Source organism: Myxocyprinus asiaticus, chromosome 11, assembly GCF_019703515.2.
Source record: "Myxocyprinus asiaticus isolate MX2 ecotype Aquarium Trade chromosome 11, UBuf_Myxa_2, whole genome shotgun sequence".
NCBI lineage: Eukaryota > Metazoa > Chordata > Actinopteri > Cypriniformes > Catostomidae > Myxocyprinus > Myxocyprinus asiaticus.
The window spans coordinates 46,417,313-46,440,623 of NC_059354.1; the positions used below are offsets into that span (position 1 = coordinate 46,417,313).

At 37.0% G+C, this 23,311-nt stretch overlaps 1 protein-coding gene across 6 annotated transcripts in view; it reads right to left on the reverse strand.

Moving 5' to 3' along the window:
* The window catches only part of tns1b (tensin 1b), a 370,155-nt gene that overhangs the window by 307,118 nt on the left and 39,726 nt on the right, over nt 1–23,311 (reverse strand). The window contains exon 1 of one of the 6 annotated variants that reach the window (XM_051710897.1): nt 17,654–17,830. The exons of the other annotated variants lie outside the window; for them this stretch is intronic. Within the exon in view, the coding sequence (XP_051566857.1) occupies nt 17,654–17,668 (15 nt within the window). The 5' untranslated portion in view covers nt 17,669–17,830. Of the gene's footprint in view, nt 1–17,653; nt 17,831–23,311 lie in introns of those variants that run through there. 6 annotated transcript variants of the gene reach the window in all.

Sequence of the window (23,311 nt, forward strand, 5' to 3'; positions counted from 1 at the left end):
TGGTTCTCACTCTCGGTGAGGCGCGTGGTGAGTTGTACGTGGATGCCACAGAGAATAGTGTGAGCCTCCACACGTGCTAGGTCTCCACGGTAACGCGCTCAACAAGCCACGTGATAAAATGCACGGATTGACAGTCTCAGACGTGGAGGCAACTGAGATTTGTCCTCCGCCACCCGGATTGAGGCGAGTCACTACGCCACCACGAGGACTTAGAGCGCACTGGGAATTGGTCATGCCAAATTGGGGAGAAAAGGGAATGGAAAAAAAATTAATAATTTAAATAAAAAAATGTAAAACTGAATTTGCACAGGGTTTACAGATGATTGTACTATATTAAACTGTATATAATGCTGAATATAATGTATAATAATGCTAAGGGTCCTAATATTTGAAAATCCTCCTGATAATGCCACAGTCGGATTTCACTTGTAAATTTATATTATGGCAAACATTATTTTACTGGATAAATTTTTTTTTTTTTTAAAGAATAGTTTAGAAACATGTAATCAGTGAAAATACTATTTTAAAAAATATCATATTAAAATACTTAAATGTAGTCAGTGACAGTGTACAAGCATATGTTTCTAAGATAATTATGTATTTTTCAGCTGGGCAGAATTCTTAATATTTCTATTCTGGTGTCACCATTGCACCATTTTTTGACCCACTCTATGCCCTATGGATAATTTTACTCTTTAATGATAAGCATTTTTTGTTAAGTTTTACAAGTAAAGGAACTGTTTCGCATATGTCCTAAAAGTAATAATAATAATACATTCAAACTTAAAAAAGCCAGGCTTTGTTCAGAGTTTTTTGAGAGGATAGAATTGTGAATTCAGTAATATAAATCAAACTAAATCCTTACGCCCTTTATCATTTCAGTTTTTTGAAAAATCATATTTCAATAAAATACAGGAAATAAAATGTATTTTTTATCAAAATAATCGTTAGTTGCAGCCCTACCTCGAAGATTTTGTGAGGTTCACACTTTTGTATTAGCTTGACTTACAACACATTTACATGATACATTTGCATTTTTGGGACAGTAATTGGTACATCTTTTATTTTGACACATTTTACTCAGAATACAAACTGCTCTGTCAATATGGAAATAAAATGCCTCAGCTGCCATAAAAATGTAACTGCAGATGGAGCATTAAAGAGTGCCATGCTGCAGTACAGGCAGATGGAAGATATATGTGTCCTCACTCAGAAGCAAGTACTGATACCGAACCAAGCAATATCATTATTATCGCAATTTGGCCCAATTGTCTGTTTAATTGAAATTGACCAACCAAGTCTTAAAGTAAGGGATGTGAATGGCCTTCAATTTCCATTATGCTTATTCAGCATGCTCTGGAAAAGGGGTGAGTGTGCCTGTGCGTAATCAAATTAGATGTGTGTGTGTGTGTGTGTGTGTGTGTGTGTGTGTGTGTGTGTGTGTGTGTGTACCGTAGGGCTGATTATTTTTATAGACACTGCACCATGCCACAAGCCAGTGCTATGCTCAGTCCCATATATATTCATTCCTAAAAGAAAACTTTAAATCTCTCTACACACTAACTTCCCCAAGCCCATTTTTTCTCTGTGCACAGCAAAATGGAGGTTCATTTTTGTAAAGCAGCTTGCTGCGAATTTAAGGGGTCAAATCAAAAATCTTTTGAAAAGAAAGAGTTAATTGTACTATGAAAAAATACTGTAACTTTCACTTTGAATAAGATCCCTGATAATTACAGACTGATCTTAACAGTTTGAGCTGCACATTTCAGCACAAATTGTTTGTGAATCTGTCACAATGTAATGCAGTCTTTGCAAAGAGGCTGTTATTGAAGAAAGGGGCAGTTATCACTCAATATATTATTTTTACTCAACTTGAAACTCAGTTGAGTGGATAGTATGTGGACAGTAAATGAAAGCAATCTTCATGTCAATACACCTCTGTTGCGTTTTTTTATTCTTTTTTTCAGATATATATTTGTGCAAACCTCATCATAACATCAGTTATTAATTAAATCAGTTACCCTTTCCCCTCCTTCTATTGATCTTTAAGCCATTACGAGGATTGGGGAAAAAAAGTCTACAAATGGAGACACATGGCAAGTGGCTGATTGAATTAATTGAAATCTCATTCCATCAAAGAACAGTCCTTGAACACTGGCCTCCATGTATAAAATATAGCAATTTAAGCAACCCAGAGCATGTCCCCACAGGAACGTACAGTATGTTTGGGTATGCAGAACATAAATAATGCTGACATTCACACTTGTTTGCTGACTAGAGACAGAAAGATATCACAATTAGCAATGCACCAAAATGAAAATTCTGGCCTTTGTTTTGAATCACAATCAGTTCTATTAATGTTATAATATAACACTAAGTAATTGCACTCCCTTCCTTTAATTTGTGTGTTTACAGTAACACACAGTATAGACAATATTTAAAAATATACTTAAAATAAAACGACAGCTGTATAGAAAAAACAGTGTGGCTATAAATGTGCCATGTGTGTTGATCAAATGACATATTTAACTTCTATATAACTTTTAACACTTTTATGATACAAAACAAAATGGCCTCAAAATCAAAACAGATTTTTTTGATAATATAAGCACATCTGTACCCTGCAATGTGTTACAATGGATGATGTGTTGGTTTTTGTTTGTATAACACATGCAGCAGATAAATTCATGCATGCAATCATAAATCAGCCAGTATCCAATCAACCAGCATCCAAAAGGTCTGTCTTGGAAAATGCTAAAGAAAATATGTGAGTTTATTCATTTTAAACATATTATTCAAAAGTACTATTCATTTCTTAAAGTAATAGTTCACTCCAAAAAAAAAAAAAAAAATGCTCTGTCATTATTTACTTAAATAATGGAATTTAAGTCGTTATTCATGCTCAAATCAAATCCAATCAAACCATTAATAAAATGCTGAAATCAAATTTAGCAGCTATGTCAATAATGTCAAACCTCTTATGTTCTTGTGACATGATGTCATGTCATTTGGTCATGAGACACAAAGTGATTGTATGGTTTCAGAATACTTGGAATATAGTGCATGAGTCGTATTCATTAAATACTTTTACTGTGGTTTTATGGTGCTTTTTTCCTTTTTCGAGCTTGACAGATCATGCAGAGTCACTATCTTCTTTTATTATATAGCAAATAAACAAGTGGTGCACTGATCAGGAAATCTGAGGCCGATACAATCACCGATTTTTTAACACTAAGATCTTCCGGTATCGATACCGATACTGATTTGTTTTTAAAGTGCCCTTAGCCACACTTTTGCAAGTTATGCTGCAGTTATTTTTATGCCCCACACATTAAAATTACAATAATAGTGAATTGCTGGGGCCTGGGTATCTCAGCGAGTATTGACGCTGACTACCACCCCTGGAGTCACGAGTTTGAATCCAGGGCGTGCTGAGTGACTCCAGCCAGGTCTCCTAAGCAACCAAATTGGCCCGCTTGCTAGGGAGGGTAGAGTCACATGTGGTAACCTCCTTGTGGTCGCAATTAGGGGTTCTCGCTCTCAATGGGGCATATGGTAAGTTGTGCGTGGATCGCGGAGAGTAGCATGAGCCTCTCGTGCTGTGAGTTGTCATGCACAACGAGCCACATGATAAGATGCATGGATTGACGGTCTCAGAAGCTGCAATTGAGACTTGTCCTCCACCACCTGGATTGAGATGAGTAACCGCTCCACCACGAGGACCTACTAAGTAGTGGGAATTGGGCATTCCAAATTGGGAGAAAAGGGGATGAAATAAAATTAAAAAAATAGTGAATTGCTAACATTTGTATTGAAAACAGTTATGAATAGTTCTGTTGTCACTATCAAAGGTCATTGTGAATTACTGGCAACCAGTAAACAACATGAGAACATCACGCTGAGATACGTTCAAAAATAAGAATGATATATCCATTACAAGCTCCAAAACTGCTCCAGTGAGAAAATATTAGTATCTATGATTTGATTGTTGTAACACAAATCATTAATTATTAAGCAAATGCGTGAAGAAGCGGTGCCATTTTTGAAGGTTAAATGGTTATGTCTGTTATTAGTGGTATTGCTGGCGTATTCATCTGAATTACAGCATGTCTGAAAGTTTACATTTGTGCCAACAACTCACCCTCCAGAGGCCACACTGTCATGCTTCAAGGTCTGAGCAAACGCTCATTTATTAGAGTAGCAGTGTGCATGTGTGATTCCCTGCATGCTGCAAAAAAGATCGGCCCTGAATCTAGGCACGATCCGCCGACTGCAGATTACAGATTTAAGACGAAGATCTGTGCACCCCTAAAATAAACTCTATGAAGACTTTTAAAAAATTCCCTTCTGTGTTCCACAGAACAAAGTGTGAGTAAATAATGACAGAATTGTCATTTTTCATTCATGTGTAAAACTTTGAGAAATTACAGAGTGCACCTGTCAATATCATTACACCAGGATCCTTTCACAGGCACGCTGCTTTTTCTTCATGTCAAAGTTTATGTTATCGGATCTGTTAAAGTTGTGGTTTCTTTTCGTCTTTTCAACCACCATTTTTCTATTTTTCTTTCAGTGGCTAAAATTTAGATGCATCCCAATCAAATCAGACAGAGGAGAAAGAGAGAAGAACAGGAGCAGCTATGAGTAGAGGAGGGGTATCAGGATTAGCAAAAGAATCCTGGACTGCACCGGTCTCACAATGAAGCTTTAATTGGGCTCCTTTTGTCACCAAATTTAACGTTTCTGTGTGGCCATTTAAGAAGCAGCACAAAGAAACAGAAAGGGAGGGAAAGAACAGACAAGTATGGAGGAAAGCAGGGAAGACTATACTCTTCACTTCTCATCTCTTTCAGGATATTTGGTGCCAGTGTCTTATCAAAGCTCTGAGATGACCCACAAGGTCCTCTTCCTCCACCTGAACAAAGCCTACTTAAGCCTGCTATTGAATGGAAGCTAATCAGAATGAGTGTGGGAACTCAACCATATAGCCTAATGTAGATTCATGCTCTTGCACCACGGAGCAGCAGAATCTCTAAAACCACAGCAAAAGACATTTTACTTGACTTGTGTGAATTGCTCAGAAAGATACACAAACTAAAAAAAATTACAAGTCAGAGGGGTTAATGAATTAAAATCTGACTCACATGTTGACTGCATTTGACAATTTGTAGTTAAAGATACTTAACATTTAATATATATATATATATAAAAAAAATGTAATAAATGTTTTAGTTTTAAAAACAATGCGTCACAATATTTTTATTTTTTTTATTATTATTGTTGTTTAGTATGTAGTTAGAACCAGGGTGTGAATTAAAGGAATAAGGAATAAGGAATATATATATCAGTGTTTCAAACATTTAAAGAGATAGTTCTCTCATTATTTACTCACCCTCATGATATCCCAGGTGTGTATGACTTTCTTTCTTCACCAGAACACATTTGAAGAAAAAAAGAAAAATATCTAGCTCAGTAGGTCCTTAAAATGCAAGAGAATGGATATTTCTCTTTTGAAGCTCCAAAAATCATAGACAGTCAGCATAAACGTCATCGAAACGACTCCAGTGGTTAAATTAATGTCTTCTAAAGTGATACGATCACTTTTGGTAAAAAAAAAAAAAAAAAAGATCAATATTTAAGTACTTTTTAACTATAATCCAAGCTTCACGAGAGGGTGGAGTCCAAGCGGTCTCTCTTGTGACGTATTCGCATTTCCATGGATACAGATGTAATCTCACATTCTCCACTCGGTTGAGACATCCAGGATAAGCACATAAACGCACCATTGTGAGTAAACAAACAGATAAATAGAGATCTAAACCAAAACCAACCAAGGTACTGTAGAGCATTCCTCCTACTCACTTGTAAACAGCGCTGCTCTTCCGGCTGTGACGCACGTCAGTTCTTGCGTTTCAAATGCCAATGCAATTACCTACCGCTCCTGACCAGAAGCATGATTTAGAGTTTCAAAAAGTACTTAAATATTTATCTTTTTCACACCAAAAGCGATCATGACGCTTTAGAAGACATTAATTCAACAGCTGATGTTGTATGGATGACATTAATGCTTACTGTCTGTGATTTTTGGAGCTTCAAAAGAGAAATCTCCATTCGCTTGCATTTTAAGGACCTTCTGAACTGAGATACTTTTATATTTTTCTTCAAATGTGTTCTGGTGAAGAAAGAAAGTCATACACACCTGGGATATCATGAGGGTGAGTACATTTTGGGCTGAACTATCCCTTTAAGTAACCACAAAAGGGATGCCAAAATACAATTTGGGATGCGCAAGACGAAACTCAACATATTTAAAATACTTTAAAAAGTTGAAGCCCCTTAAAGTCAATGTATAATTCAACTTGGCACTCTCCTGCTGCATAAACCAAATTCGATAACACTGATGCCAGGCATCTAGTGACTAGAATGCCCATGTGGCTGTTGTGACAGGTTTTGGTCTTTAATTTTAATGGAGGTTGTTTGTAACCAGCTCCCGAGGATTTCCGAGAGGGGTATAATGGGGTCACGCATGCTCGACCTCCAGACCGCCACGTAATCATCTACGCCTTTAATGAAGGCTGTGCTTGCACATCCTCTCTGTTAAGAACAAGGAGACGAAGCAATGAAAAGCCATTGAGCCAGTAAGCCCCTCTCATCCCTCATTCAAACACCATCCATTGTTAAGTGAGGTCTGGGTGTTCTCCATGGGAATTCGCAATGTGTCAAGAGATGCTGAAAATTCCTTGCACAACATACTCGAGGCTTAAGTGCAAACAAATCACAAAACACAGGCTAGCTCCAACAAAACATGTACAGTGACTGCACATTCAGCTATTCACAAATGAGAAATGTAACAAAAAAGTAAACAAGATGTGCATTTCCGAAGGGAAAATATCAGCACAAGGCAGCAATATTTTTAAAGTTGTGCGTAAGTTTAGGTTTTAGGCTTTGGTTCTGCAAATGCTGCATCAAAGCTTCTTTGCTGTTGTCATGACACTTGTTACACATTTAGTTTTTTGTCGGCTCTGCACGAAAATCAACAAGCAATGTGACATTGTAGCTGTAGTGTAAAGGTGGCTGTTGATGAATAAATACATGTAAGAATTAAACCAATCATAAATTAAGTACGTAAACTATGGAAGCATTTTAATGACAAATGTCTTTGGGAAAAAAAGCATGCTGAATTGCACTAATGAAAAATAAACGCATTGCATTAACAGTGCTTGCATTTTTTGGGGATGCATAACATTGCAGGGCCTGAAATTCATTTCTGAAAATGAATACAAAAACAAGTTTATTGATGTGATTTGTTAATCTGTATCAATTGGTTTAATAATATGCAGCTGCACTGTAAAGTGAGTAAAAGTGTGCAGGACTTTTCCGCACTATAGACGTGGAACTTGCGGGAATGATAAAAATTGTGCGCTATACCTGCAATCCCGCGCCGAATTTAAGGCCCTTTACTGTATATTAAAGCTGTGAATTTTTCAAGTGAAAACATTTCACACAAAATGACATAATTAAAAATTCAATAATAAATATTCATCTTCCAAAATTGTATATATAACTTTAAACTTAAATTTCTAAGAAAGCATAAAGTAAAATAAACAAAAATAGATAGCAAACCTAAGGCTGAAAGTATCTACAAACCAAAGTCTGAAAAGAGTCTGTTCAATAAGCTGTTCAGATATTAACAGCTAGAGATGTTCAATTCCAGACATTTTGGAATCAACCCAGATTATGATTATAGGTTTTTGGAATCAATTCCAGACAAATGTTCTTGATTCTTTAGAAAAAGAAAAAAATAAAACAGATGGATAAGTGAAATCTTACAATAAAGAGTGCAATGTAAAGCATACATCACACTATTTATGATTGACAGTATGAATGACAAAAGATTATTTCACGCCCCTGAGTGAAACTGATTGCCCTGAGTGGAGTTGACTTTAAATTCCCAGTGCTTTGGAATCGAAGAATCGATTATACTCCCAGCCCGAGATATTGCTGAAGTATAATACTAAAAGGGATAGGGGGCCTGGGTGTCTCAGTGTTAAAATACGCTGGCTACCACCCCTGGAGTTTGCTAGCTCGCTAGTTCGAATCCCAGGGCGTGCTGAGTGACTCCAGCCAGGTCTCCTAAGCAACCAAATTGGCCCGGTTGCTAGGGAGGGTAGAGTCACATGGGGTAAACTCCTCGTGATCGCTATAATGTGGTCCATTCTCAGTGGGGCGCGTGGTGAGTTGAGCATGGTTGCCGCGGTGGAAGGTGTGAAGCCTCCACACGCGCTATGTCTCCGTGGCAACGCACTCAACAAGCCACGTGATAAGATTCGTGGGTTGACGGTCTCAGACGCAGAAGCAACTGGGATTCGTCCTCCGCCACCCGGACTGAGGCGAATCACTACGCGACCACGAGGACTTAAAAGCACATTGGGAATTGGGCATTCCAAATTGGGAGATAAAAATAAAAATACTAAAAGGGATATTCCATCCAAAAGTGGAAATTTATTTTGTAATATGTCATCATTACTCACCCTTATGTTGATCCAAACCCATATATCTTTCTTTCTTCTCTGGAAAACAAAAGGAGATGTTATGCAGAATGACATCCTCAGTAACCAGTGACTTTCATTGTATAGAAAAGGATGCAATGAAAGTGAATGGTGACCGAGATCACTGCATCCTGTAGTGTTCCATGGGTAAAAGAATGTCATATGGTTTTGGAACAATATGAGGGTGAGTAAATGATGACAGAATTTTCATTTTCATTTTGTATTCCTTTAAGAATAGTTCATAGTTAAGATCAGATTTAAGTTTGATATCAATACAGTGCTGCTTTGCCAGCTCTGTAAAAACACACTTCACACAATTGCTCCAAGCTCATTTATTGCACTTCTTTGAAATCTGTGTTTTTTTCCCCCCCAGTGCATTCTAGTTCCACTATGTTCAAAACTACCGTGTCATCTAAATTGATGAATAGCTGCAGGGCAAGCATGGCTGCCAAGGGAGCATTTTATGTAAGAGATAGCTAATCCCATTACTCTCCTAACTGGAACACAGCAGAGTGCCACACTGCCAGAGGCTCAGAGTGTTTGGCCCGTGACTGCAGCATTAAGAGGAGAGATAGCGAGAGGCACCAAAATAACCTCCATGGGTGACTTTGAGTCACTCACAGAAATATCACATCAATTTTATTCTATGACAAGGCGAAACAAAAGGGTCAATGACAAATAATGATGTCAGTCAAAGATGGTGAAAAGGAGAAATGTCTTATATACAGTTGTGCTCAAAAGTTTGCATACCCTGGCAGAAATTGTGAAATTTTGGCATTGATTTTGAAAACATGACTGATCATGCAAAAAAAACTGCCTTACATTTAAGGATAGTGATCATATGAAGCCATTTATTATCACATAGTTGTTTGGCTACTTTTTAAATCATAATGGTAATAGAAATCACCCAAATGGCCCTGATCAAAAGTTTACACACTCTTGAATGTTTGGCCTTGTTACAGACATACAAGCTGACACACACACAGGTTTAAATGGCAATTAAAGGTTAATTTCCCACACCTGTGGCTTTTAAATTGCAGTTAGTGTCTGTGTATAAATAGTCAATGAGTTTGTTAGCTCTCACGTGGATGCAATGAGCAGGCTAGATAATGAGCCATGGGGAGCAGAAAAGAACTGTCAAAAGACCTGCGTAACAAGGTAATGGAACTTTATAAAGATGCAAAAGGATATAAAAAGATATCCAAAGCCTTGAAAATGCCAGTCAGTACTGTTCAATCACTTATTAAGAAGTGGAAAATTTGGGGATCTCTTGATACCAAGCCAAGTTCGGGTAGACCAAGAAAGATTTCAGCCACAACTGCCAGAAGAACTGTTCGGGATACAAAGAAAAACCCACAGGTAACCTCAGGAGAAATACAGGCTGCTCTGGAAAAAGACAGTGTGGTTGTTTCAATGAGCACAATACTTGAACAAAAATTAGCTGCATGGTCCAGTTGCTAGAAAGAAGCCTTTACTGTGCCAATGCCACAAAAAATCCCGGTTTCAATACGCCCGACAACACCTTGACATGCCTCACAGCTTCTGGCACACTGTAACTTGGAGTGACGAGACCAAAATAGAGCTTTATGGTCACAGCCAAAAGTGCTATGTTTGGAGAGGGGTCAACAAGGCCTATAGTGAAAAGAATACCATCCCTACTGTGAAGCATGGTGGTGGCTCACTGATGTTTTGGGGGTGTGTGAGCTCTAAAGGCACGGGGAATCTCGTGAAACTTGATGGCATGATGAATGCAGCATGTTATCAGAAAATACTGGTAGACAATTTGCATTCTTCTGCACGGTAGATGCGCATGGGACGCTCTTGGACTTTCCAGTACGACAATTGTGGTTACAGCAGAAAAAGGTGAAGGTTCTTGAGTGCTCAGTCTCCTGACCTTAATATCATCGAGCCACTCTGGGTACATCTCAAACATGTGGTTCATGCAAGACGACCAAAGACTTTGCATGACCTGGAGGCATTTTGCCAAGATGAATGGGCAGCTATACCACCTGCAAGAATTTGGGGCCTCATAGACAACTATTACAAAAGACTGAACGCTGTCATTGATGCTAAAGGGGGCAATACACAGTATTAAGAACTAAGGGTATGCAGACTTTTGAACAGGGGTCATTTCATTTTTTTCTTTGTTGCCATGTTTTGTTTTATGATTGTGCCATTCTGTTATAACCTACAGTTGAATATGAATCCCATAAGAAATAAAAGAAATGTGTTTTGCCTGCTCACTCATGTTTTCTTTAAAAATGGTACATATATTACCAATTCTCCAAGGGTATGCAAACTTTTGGAGCACAACTGTATATATATATATATATATATATAGTGTAAAATGCATTTGCTATGGTCTTAGAAATGTCATCTTTGTATTCATGTTGGTTTTCAAAAAAATTTTAATGTTATAATTTAACCCCCAAGCAAAAAGTAATAAAATATTTTCCTTATACATTTACTTTGTTTTAATAGTAACAATAATAATATTAATATCTAATAATAAATGTATTAAGTCATTGTCTGTATGAGTTGAATTTTAATGCATTTTTGAATAACTAGATAATAAATCTAGAAAAAAAAAAAAAAAAGATAATGGATCAAGACAAAAACTGTGCGTCACATCATTGACCCCAAAACAGCTCAGTGTCAATTGTCATAAAGGGCTCACCACAGAGGAAACAGAAGGTGTACCATCCCTCACCCAAAAGCAATTTCAAAGGTCCCAGTTTTGGCCAGTTTCTCAGCAATACAGTCCAGTGAGCGTATAAAAGAGACTGTTTTTTTGATCCACACTCTGTGTCCACAAAGCAAACCACTTTAGAGGTAGAACCTCCAGCAGCGCCCGGCCGTGGAGACATGCCTCACTTGTGCAGACACGCTTCACTTGCGGGCACCTATAGTGTGAAGCGCATATAAGGAATATCCTAAGGGTTAAATAGACTCTGTGAATGACCTGCAGGCACTGTGACCAGGAATTTGAGACATTCACAACACAAAGCCATCAAGAAACATCAAAACAGTTGTGCCTCTGGCAAGCCACAGCACCGTCAAAGCCTCTGGCTTTGTTAGGTCTATGGTTGTAACCTAATGACAATAATGTTAATTGACAAAATAAGTTCAAGTCAGTAGTGTAGTCTAGGGTATACACAGGCATATGGCTTTCTTAGGATTTTGTGTATGCCCACCTAAAATAATTGATGATACATATGGCCGCCAGAATAACGAGTAGGCTTTTGACCCGGAACTTTTGAAATCTACTAACGCGATGCCGCAGCACTGTTGAGTGAATTGTGTGTTTTTTTATTTTAAAAAGTATACAGAGATTCTCTCTAAACGCACACAGAGCTGCGGGAGGGGGGAGCACAACTGATGGCATGGGCAAGACAGACAGTCCATCTAAGTTGATACACCAATCAGAACGTTCATTTCAGATGCGACTGGATATTTGCAAACCAAACATATTTTCTGTTTCAGTAAGGGGCGGAACATTTCCATCGTCTAATGCTGATGCACAAGCATCCCTGGAGTAACTATAATTTACGCTGTAAATGTATTTTCCTTCTAAACATATATATATATATATATATATATATATATATATATATATATATATAATTATTATTATTATTATTATTATTATTATTCATTTTTTTTTTTTATTATTATTTTATTTATTTTTTTATTTAACTTATGCAGTTTAACTTTGTGAAACTACTGCATGTTATTGCACCCGTGCTAGTTTTTGATGATCAGATGCTGGTCAACTGTGTCCCTTAATTATATTAAATCTTTGTTTTTGTGTTGGGGGGATTGACCTTTCACTGCTGTCGGTTTTACTGCCTTTTTCCCGTGATATCAAATCATTTCAATTTATATTTCTAAGTAGGAAAACAATTTCACTACACACAGAAAAGCACATTATAGTACACAAATAAAACAAATAACCATTAATTCTTATGTATGCTATATATGGTAATACAAGTCAAGATAGCATGTTAACGTGAACATTACTACACTCATATTAGCTATACAATGCTTAACAGTTTATTGCGTATTATGTATATGTTAGTTTATTATTTAGAGTAATTATAATGTATTACCAATTTTCATAGTAGCCTAATGAAAGGAACATTAATGACACCTGTTAATTTAAATGCATATTTATAATCAAGTTACCAAACCATGGTTCTTAGCAGTGTACTCTACACCAGTGGTTCCCAAAATTTTACAGTGGCATACCCCTCCAAATATTCAACATCCTTTCGCGTACCCCCCCCTCTAAAGCATAGATAGCATTCACACAAGTTATTTTGAAAATATGTCTATTTAACACAATTATCTTTGTAAAACAACTCTCTTATATTAAAAATGTTATATTTTTACATGTTTTGTACATTATATTAATCATATACATACTGAATAAATGGCATACCGATTAAGATGGGTATGCTAGATATGATATAACTGTATAACTTGAAAACTCCCCCCTCATCATGTTGCGGTACGTAAGAATAGCGTTCGGTTCTGCCTGGAATTGCGCATCATTGCAGGTATGGCATTGCCAGCCGACTCCGAACATTGCAGGTAAGTATCTGTGCAATTGCGCGGTCAGCTCAAGGTGCTTTTTTATGTCACATTTGACACTCTTAGCAAAGTTGAGCTCATTTGCTGAAAAAACATCATGCAACAATGTAAAAACAGGTCTCTAGCGTGCAAGCAAATGTGACTGAAAATTACTGTGTGTGAATGTTGAAAATTATTTGGCAGCACCGGATGTCTGACACCTGTCATCAAAGCTTATGAACTTATACCATCAGAATCAAAACTCCCTATGCATCTAACCTTAAATACAAATTACGTTTTAAACTGCGGGAAAAAAACAAAAAAACTAAACTAAAATCTTGGACGACTGACATGTGCGGGTCTGGTAAAACAGTGAAGTATTTTACTTGCTATCACTAAGCTACGTCACCTAGCAGTGTGCTGGGCTGGCGTAAAAGATACTTGTGTGACGCATGACGCATGAGTAGATGCATTTTTGTTTTAACTGCAAAAGGGATATTTCATTGCATATTTATCTGACCTTTATGATGCAACCATTTTGGTGTTTCTACACTAGAGGGCACATCAAATTATTTTTGTCAGTGAGAAATACATGAACAGGGTTTGAATGTTATTTTAGACTGTGATGAAATTAAAAGAACGGTAAATCTCATAATGTTATTCGCGTACCCCCATTGTCAACTCACATACCCCCAGGGGTAAGCATACCCCAGTTTGGGAAACACTGCTCTACACCATGCCAGCAAGAAACTTACCGATATACATTTTGTAAGTTCATGTGGGACTATAATTACAGCCAGTGGCGCCTGCAGCTGTACGGCTATACGCACTGTGCGTACCATGAGCGCTTCGACTGACATGAGAAGTATTTACTCTCAGAATATTTCACCAATCATGAAATGTGTCAGGTATTTCTGTTGACTGTTTAAAAGAACTAGAAATTCCCAATTTGTGAATGAAATTCTTTTGAGTCGGTTCTTTTCAGTGAATTGGTCAAACGGGCTTGCAATCGATTCGTAATTCAGTACAATTCGTTCAGAGCGCTCTCTCACTGAATCATTTGGAGCAGTTTCTCAAGCAGTAAAACAGTATCAGGATATTTACGGATACAGCGCTGGATACAGTGGAAATTTACCTACAGTCAGCTGAAACAAAAGGCTGTCTTTTTGAGAGGTAACTTTGAGACACTTCAGCTAGTGCTGTGTCATGTGAACAAGGGGCTGTTCAAAGTGTTTTTGCGTCTGCTCATGCTGTTTTACAATCAGTTTTCCATGTAAACATTAGCTAGATGGATGTCTTTTGACAACTGCATCATGTTTCACTGTGTTTTAGAATCTCTCACAGGAGTGCAGCCTTTTTAGATGCTGTGTTAAGTTAAAAAGAACTTCTTCAACTGATAAAAATGCATCTCGAGACACCTGCGTTCTGCTCTATTCGTTGTGGTGCATTTTGATTTTTTAGCGCGAAAATGCATCTGAACGGTTACTGGAAGAAATGATTTAGCCAATAGTTACATGAATGCTACTCGTACTCGAGAAAATAATATAAATGTTTCTCAAAGTCATCAGAATTGAATGTTTTGGTGTTGTTTTTTTTGCAAAAATAAAAATAAACATCTCACAGGGGAGCATGATATAAGGTTTATTAGGCAGATTTAGAGGTCTGGAACCCGAAAACTAACTAACCGAACCCGACCCGAAACCCGTTGGATTCTCGGTTCCCGTCGGGCCCGGGTCGGGTTCAGTTAGTTTTTCAAGTAGGACTTCGGGTTCGGATTAAAGTTCCTTCCATCCAATCCATGTCTTTCTTTCATCTCTCAAAATGTGTTGCAATTACAGATTTTCTCTATAATGTGTAAAAGAAATAAAAAAATGGCCCTTGTTCTTTTTATCAAAGTTTTTTTTTTATGTTAAAAGTCTTTATCCTGTCCCAGCTTAATATGCAGAAAAAATTCCAGTGGTGTAGAAATTATACACTTCACCATTAACACATATACTTTCAAAAATCCCAACAAAAATTCAAATGTGACACAATATGCTTCATAATACTGGTTGAACACAATAACAAAATTATAAATACACTGCATGCGAGCAATGCAACAACACTAGATAAGCACTCCCATTAAAGGAATAGTTCACCCAAAAATGAAAATTCTCTCATCATTTACTCACCCTCATGCCATCCCAGATGTGTATGACTTACTTTCTTCTGCTGAACACAAACGAAGATTTTTAAAAGAATATTTCAGGTCTGTTGGTCCTCACAATGCAAGTGAATGGTGACCAGAACTTTGAAGGCCCAAAAGGCAGTACAAAAGTACTCCATATGTCTCCAGTGGTTAAATCCATATCTTCTGAAGTGATATGATAAAATCTGGTTGAGAAACAGATCAATATTTAAGTTCTTTTTGAACTGTAAATCTACACTTTCACTTCCACATTCTGGTGTGGAAGTGACTTTCTAACCTCGCATTCAGCCACTTACTGGTCAGGGCTGCTCAAAGGTGGAGATTCATACTAAAAAAAGACTTAAATATTGATCCGTTTCTCACCCACACCTATCACATTGCTTCAGAAAACATGGATTTATCCACTGGAGTCTTATGGATTACTTTTACGCCTCATTTACAGTGTGTCATTTTTGGACCTTCTGAGTTCTGGTCACCATTCACATGCATTGTATGGACATACAGAGCTGAGATATTCTTCTAAAAATCTTCATTTGTGTTCTACTGAAGAAAGAATGTCATACACATCTGGGATGGCATGAGGGTGAGTAAATGATGAGAGAATTTTCATTTTTGGGTCATTACTGAACATTACGCTGTCGGCTTGTGATGGTGCACAGGACTCAAACTGACAAAAGTTGTAAAGAATATTATTTTGTTAGAAATACTGTATGTGTAAACCAATGACAGGAATTTAAGAAATAACATGTTACACTACTTTGTAACTTCCAAAAAGCTATGAGATTACAACAACAGCTTACTCCCAACACAAAGTATGGCAACATAGTACTTTGTTACTTTGTAGCATTTTACTCAAAACACCGTACACTACTTCACATTACTTTCAAAGAGACGGCAAATAGCTCTGAAGTATAAACAGAAACTAAACCAAAAACAAAGACAAAAAACAAGACAATAAATAAATAAACCCCCCCAAAAGAAAACTTGTTTGGTATGGAATCAGCATGAGTCAGAACTCAGTTTGAAACACCTTGGCAACCTCGAGCTCGCAAAGCCTTCGCCCACACTCAGCCCGACCCCAAACAAACGCATTTAGACATTACAGGAAAACTGCTGCGGAAGGCTCATTCCCCTCCCAGAAAGAAGATGTAAACAAAATTATTCCAGAGTCCTGTTGCGATCTTTAAAATGCATTGGATTGGTTGACTTTTAAAACAGGGACATCGTCACTGGTTTGCAGTTCATTGAAGCCCTATTCCGTGGCACACCTTACGACAAGTTGGGACTTGGAACTGTGTCTGTCTTACTTTGTATATTGTTTTTCCTAACCCAGATTCACAGTCAGACAAGACAACATCTTAAAAACGCAGCCAGAGGGTCTATGATTTAAATGTGTGTGCAATTTCACAGCCTTTGCAACTTGTTTTGTAACATTATGGTCCAAATTGGAATAATATTACAAGCATAATTTCTTATCATAATACTCAACCCTAATCTAAAGTGTTGAAATGCAAAATACAATTTAAAAAGTTCAAGTTTTTTTTTTCCCCTGTTGTTCTACCTAGTACACTATCAACATCAATTTGTGTGCCCTGAACTCCACAGACTCCTCCGCAGATTTCTGCAAAATTGGAATGCCAGTCATTCAAAGTATTTTTTTCTTCTATCTACATTTAAACACCTACACCCAACAAATATTAAGCCCCAAATTATGAGACCACATTTTGTTTTTGTTTTTTGTTTTTTTTCATGAAACCTGGAAATAAACAAATATTTTGGATTTTGAAATATTTTACACAGAAGAAATGTTGTGATGTAAAATGTAAGAAATATTTAGGGTTCTGCACTATTTCTAGTTCACTAATCAAACATAAGCAAATTTATAATATTGGTCATGTCAGCTAAAAAAGGTCAGACATCCTTGCTTACCAACTTTTCACTAAAATTATAATTTATTTATTTGTATTAGAAAAATGCAAAATAAAAATGTTTCCCTTATGATCTCAGACTTTTTGTATATGGCTAATTTAATATGCTTTTGGCTACCAATATTAGTGTAGGACCAGCTCTGATAAACACATTTTAGCATATTTAAATCCATTCCGCAGAATTCCGAATATTTTCCCCAAAAAAATCACAACAGAAAAAGTCACTTAATAATAAACATAAAAAATACAATGAAATTTCGATCCTGTCCTTATCAGCCTCAAGAAGGCTTTACGTAATATAAGTGATGATTTCAAGTGCTGACAGTTTTTATTCTTTTAAACAGCATCTATTCCAGTATTCCAGTATTCCTTACTAGTCTTATGTCTGAAGATGGAGTGGTCAACAAGAAACTCACCATCCAGAAGGACATTGCACAGCCTTCTATGACGCTTGTCCTGTTAGTCTAACAGCCGTAATTTTATCCAAAACTCAGTTTTATCATACAGATGAAATGGATTCAGCCCTCTAAGGTTTACACAGTCATGGTCCAGCATATACGTGTATTCCAGCCTTCCTCAACAGTGCACACTGAGAGCCAGAGCCTGGAAGTCTGGCATTTGTTCCAACATATTTCCTGAGCTGCACTGTTATCCATGGAAAGGAAGCACATGTATTTTCACACACACTTTTTTGTGCTATGGGATCATCAGACAACATACAGCGTTGTTTTTCTGTCCTATACTCTTGTCAGAGGTCAAAGTTTAACCAGTGTCTTGCACAGGACTCCAGTTGATAAGAAGATTCTTAACATTCGTGTAGATCATTGATAGAAGTGTCCAAGCCATCTGACCAGAGGGCTTTGTCATGGCATTATTAGAACAGGAGGCCTTAGTTATTTACAAGTTCTTCATAACAATGAATAATGAGCATGTTAGACTCTAAAAGGTCAAAGCCCGAGGTGTGTAAAACTAAATTAGCTGCTGTCAAAACACAGCACTCTGGTCTACAAAACGGCCTGGTTGTTTTGTGTACAGATATAAAAAAATGGGCTTTTATCCAAGCTCATGTAGTTGGTGAATACAAAACATCAAGACAAACATGAATGTAAAAATAGTTGTAAAGGCTTGAAAGGTTATTGTGTGAAGGTTATAAATAGTGGACAGAAAATGTCATTTGTACTGGAGAATTTTGTATTAAATTTTTTTTTATATTTTTGTATTAAACCCCACTGTGGCCACAAACAAGAGTGCAATACTCTGAGCTCTGTTTAACACATTATGCATAATGTCACCCCAGCTCATTACAGAAAACGCATACAAAACTGCATATTACATCTGAGCCCGCACACTACTACATTTTATAACCAACATCAACATAAATTACAGCTCCTTTCCACCTGAATGGGGAAAGACTGAAATGTCCGAAACACTTGGCTAAGATTGTTTTAATGACATTTTTCAAATCAACAATAAAATCTGACAATCTTTTATTCTGATACTTTAACTGAAATTAAGCTTTAAAAAAAGACTTCTTTTTTTTTCCCAAGTTTGTCCAGTTAACGCACATGCACATTTTAGAGCAATAAGATGAAGTGCATGCTTCTTAAAGGAATATTACAGGTTCAATACAGGTTAAGCTCAAATCGACAGCATTTGTGGCATAATGTTGATTAACACAAAAAATAATTTAGACTGATCCCTCCTCTTTTAAAAAAAAAGCAAAACTCAAGGTAACAGTAGGTCACTTACAATGGAAGTGAATTGGGCAATTTTTGGAGGGTTTAAAGGCAGAAATGTGAAGCTTATAATTTTATTCTAGCACCTACATTAATTTGTCTGTTAAAACTTGTGTATTATTTGAGCTGTTTCTTTGCACACGATGTCTGCATTAGTTTAGCAGCCGATTCACTAAAGACATTTTGCAAATCAGGAAACGGTGCAAACACCGCCACAAAATCTGTGCTGAACACAATATGCATGGTGCAATTCCGATCTTGTGGGTCAGTTTTAAACAATATGTAGCGGAATATGCAGCAGACCACTATGATCTGACAGACTCTGCCAGGACTGTACAGCACCACTCCACTACTGTGATCCAGACACCCTCTCTTAACATGCCGAAAGTGCACTTGACTACACCGCACATCTGGATATTTGACAGGTTATAATGCTCTTCAACATCAATTGATCATTATTGGATGAATTACTACTACCATGATGAACAAAAATTAACACAAGCATTTCTTTTTAATAAAATTCAGTTTACCGCCAGCTCTCCTTGGGCATTAATAACGCAATGTTTATTGCACTGAAAAAATAAATATAGCAGTGCTATTTCATTGCTAATTGCACCTGCTTTAACCAGAATGTGGCTGGTGAGGGAATAAGACGCAGGTTTTTGCGCTGAAATACCACAGGCAAAAGTGGAGCAACTCCTTAGTAAATTCAGAATTTAGAGGCAATAATGATTGAGGAAAGTTAGTGCAAGGGACCAAGCTTGCATGTGTTAGCTCTTCACTTTCACTGCTATGAGCAAAATTAGCACAGGGGTGAATCTGTCATGAGTGAAAGCCACTTGAAATTTAAAGGCCAGACAGATCACAACCCCTTAACCAACAGAGTTGGACCTCTTTAATGAATCCCCTGGGCATCTCCACATCATCTCCTGTTGTGCGTCTTAGATGAGAATGAATAGAAAGATTATGAGGGAATTTTTCCAGGGAGGCTGATATGTAAATGTCAATATTGATCAAACTACTAAGGGATTGTAGTAGGTTTTATTATCACATAATTTTTGTGGACAATTATGCTCCAGTACACAAATAATCTCTCCCTGATCTCTTAAAGGGTAAAATAAAAAATATTTATTAAATATGTATTTAAACCAAAAATAAAAAAAAATACTCTCATCTTCTACTAACCCTCATGACATCCCAGGTGTGTATGACTTTCTTCACCAGAACGCATTTAAAGAAAAACAGAAAAATATCTCAGCTCAGTAGGTCCTTAAAATATATGTGGATCATGATCAGACCTTTGAAGCTCCAAAAAGAACAGACAGTCAGCATAACGGTCATCCATACAACTTAAAAGATAAATGATGTCTTCTAAAGTGACATGATCGTATTTGGTGCGAAAAAGATAAATATTTCAGTACTTTTTTAACTATAAATCATCACTTCTGGTCAGTCTTGATAATTAACGACATGTTATTATCTTTCCTATCACAATCCTAACACAAATTTAGTAAACTGCCTTCAAAAATTTGGATTTCATTGTTATTCACTAAAAAAATAACAATGAAATCCAAATTTTTGAAGGCAGTTTACTAAATTTGTCTTGAACTGCACCAACAAGCACACTTTATGATGCGTTAAGTACTGAAAGCCGCTTGGTTCATAAGGTTACCTCTGATTTTGTCTTCCTTTTGCATTTTTAGGGGCTGATCACACCGAACGTGCTTTTGCATCCGTCTGTGCAGTTTTACAATTGTTGTTCTATGTAAACATGCGCTAGACAGGCATCTTTGTCTGTTGTGCCATGTCTCACAGTTTTTTTTATTTATTTATTTATTTATTTTTTCAGCATCTTGCGCAGGAGTATCGTGTTTTTCAGATGTCATGTCAAGTTAAAAGAACTTTTAAAAATCTCAAGCTACCTGTATTATGTTACATTCATTGCTCCTTTTAACACAAGAACATGTTCTTTAGGCCACATTTTGGATGGAAGCATTATGGAATTGTTCCTGTAGCTCAACTGGTAGAGCATGGCGCAATAGCAACACCAAAAGTATGGATTCGAATCCCAGGGAACACACAAACTCATCAAATGTATACCTGGAATGCACTTTGAAAAAAGCGTGCTAATTGCGTAAATGTAAATCTGCCGTGTTCTGTCATTTAAATATCCATTCTGATTGGTCAGTTTACAAATGAGCTGAGCCTTTACGTTCTCAGCCATCTTTGACATTTGTGCAGTCAAACTTAGCTGAACTACCGCACATGAAAGAAAAAACAAACATGAAATTTAGTAGGTAAATAGATGAAAACAACAGTTCATTTGGTCAATTAAGTGGTTATGTCCATTAAATTTTTTGAGGAGGCTCAGCCTCCCTGACGGACCCCCACTGAGAACAGATAATGTCTTGGAGGCAGAGAGAGAAAAAGGCGAGATATATGGGAGAGCCCCTTCCTTTCTATTCACCGAGAGGTATTAAATAACACGTCTATGGACAGACTTGTCACAGGACATTCTGTGAACATGTCCTCCATTAAAGGAAGTAGATTTACTGTCCCCTTGAGCGTGAACCGTGTTTTCATTTTGCGAAAGCTGTGTGACATAGTGCCCTGAGGAGAGAACATTAAGAACCTGCCTTGACGAGTGAAATTCGTCTGCAAACACACACACACTCACTTGGGTAATGTTTTTTTCAAAATCCCTTACCTCTTTCTGTTTTGTCCACCAAAGTTGTCCACCAAATTTGGCACAGACCTTCAGGCTATACTTAAATTAGTGTACTATGTCTTTTATTACTGTTCAGACTAATGGTTTCCTGCTGAAAAATATTCCCCCAAAATCCCATAGACTTACATTGACAGAATATTTAGAATCTTGAAACTACAACTGTCAATCATAAAAAGTATCATAAAAGTCCATATGAACTTTCAGTCTTCTAAAACCTTTCTAATAGCTTTCTGTCCTCACAGACCAAAATTTAATTCATTATTCACTCAAAACCTACGGAGGATCAAGAGTGCCATTTTATTAAATAAATCTTTCTTTAAAAAACATCCATATGGGGGGCCTGGGTAGCTCAGTGGTAAAAGACGCTGGCTACCACCATTGGGGTTCACTAGTTCGCTAGTTCAAATCCCAGGGCGTGCTGAGTGACTCCAGCCAGGTCTCCTAAGCAACCAAATTGGCCCGGTTGCTAGGGAGGGTAGATTCACATGGGGTAACCTCCTCGTGGTCGTTATAATGTGGTTCATTCTCGGTGGGGCGCGTGGTGAGTTGAGCGTGGATGCTGCGGTGGATGCCATGAAGCCTCCACACGCACTAAGTCTCCGTGGCAATGCACTCAACAAGCTACATGATAAGATGTGCGGGTTGACGTTCTCAGACGCGGAGGCAGCTGGGATTCGTCCTCCGCCACCCGGATTGAGGCGAATCACTACGCGAACACAAGGACTCAAAGCGCAATGGGAATTGGGCATTCCAAATGGTGAAAAAAAAAAAAAAACATCCATATGTGTCAAGATATCTTGCAATAAATAAATAAATCACAAAATGTGTCAATAAATAAATATATATACATATACAGTATACAGTGGGTTTTTTAAATGGTTGATGCCGATGCCAATATACAGAGAGCATGGTGGCCAATAGGCCGATATAATGTCAACATATCACACAATTTAATATAGTATATAACATATAATTATATTTTTTTTAAATTAAAATAATAAACTCTTATTTAGCACAATATTTAGAAAATATTTTTTAAAAAACCCACAAAACATTAACTTTGTAAAAAAGAATCTTAAAAAAAAACAATTATATATATATATATATATATATATATATATATATATATATATATATATATATATATATATATACATATTTCCATACATTCACAACCTTCCATGAGCATGACATGTCGATGAGTCATTTTTGAATAACGTGGACGTAAATGAGATTTGAGAGCTATGGAATGTAAGATTACTTGCGAATTACAACATAAATTTCCTTCTGTTTCTCACGCAAAGCTGTCATATGGCTTCAAAATACTTGGAATACAAGCGCACAAGTCATATGGACTACTTTTATGATTATGGTGGTTTGTGACCTTCTTGGAGCTTGACAGCTGTTGTCACTATGAACTATAAATATAGAAAAAGCTGCATAAAGATTCTTCAATATTTCTCCTTTTGCGTTCCATTACACAAAAATAACAGCATTTATGAGGGCGAGTTCAAAATTTACAGAATTTTCATCTTTGAGGGAACTTCTTTAAATGTGAAGTGTGTCATTTCTGCAACAACAGATGCCCCAACTCCAGCCCCAAACTCATG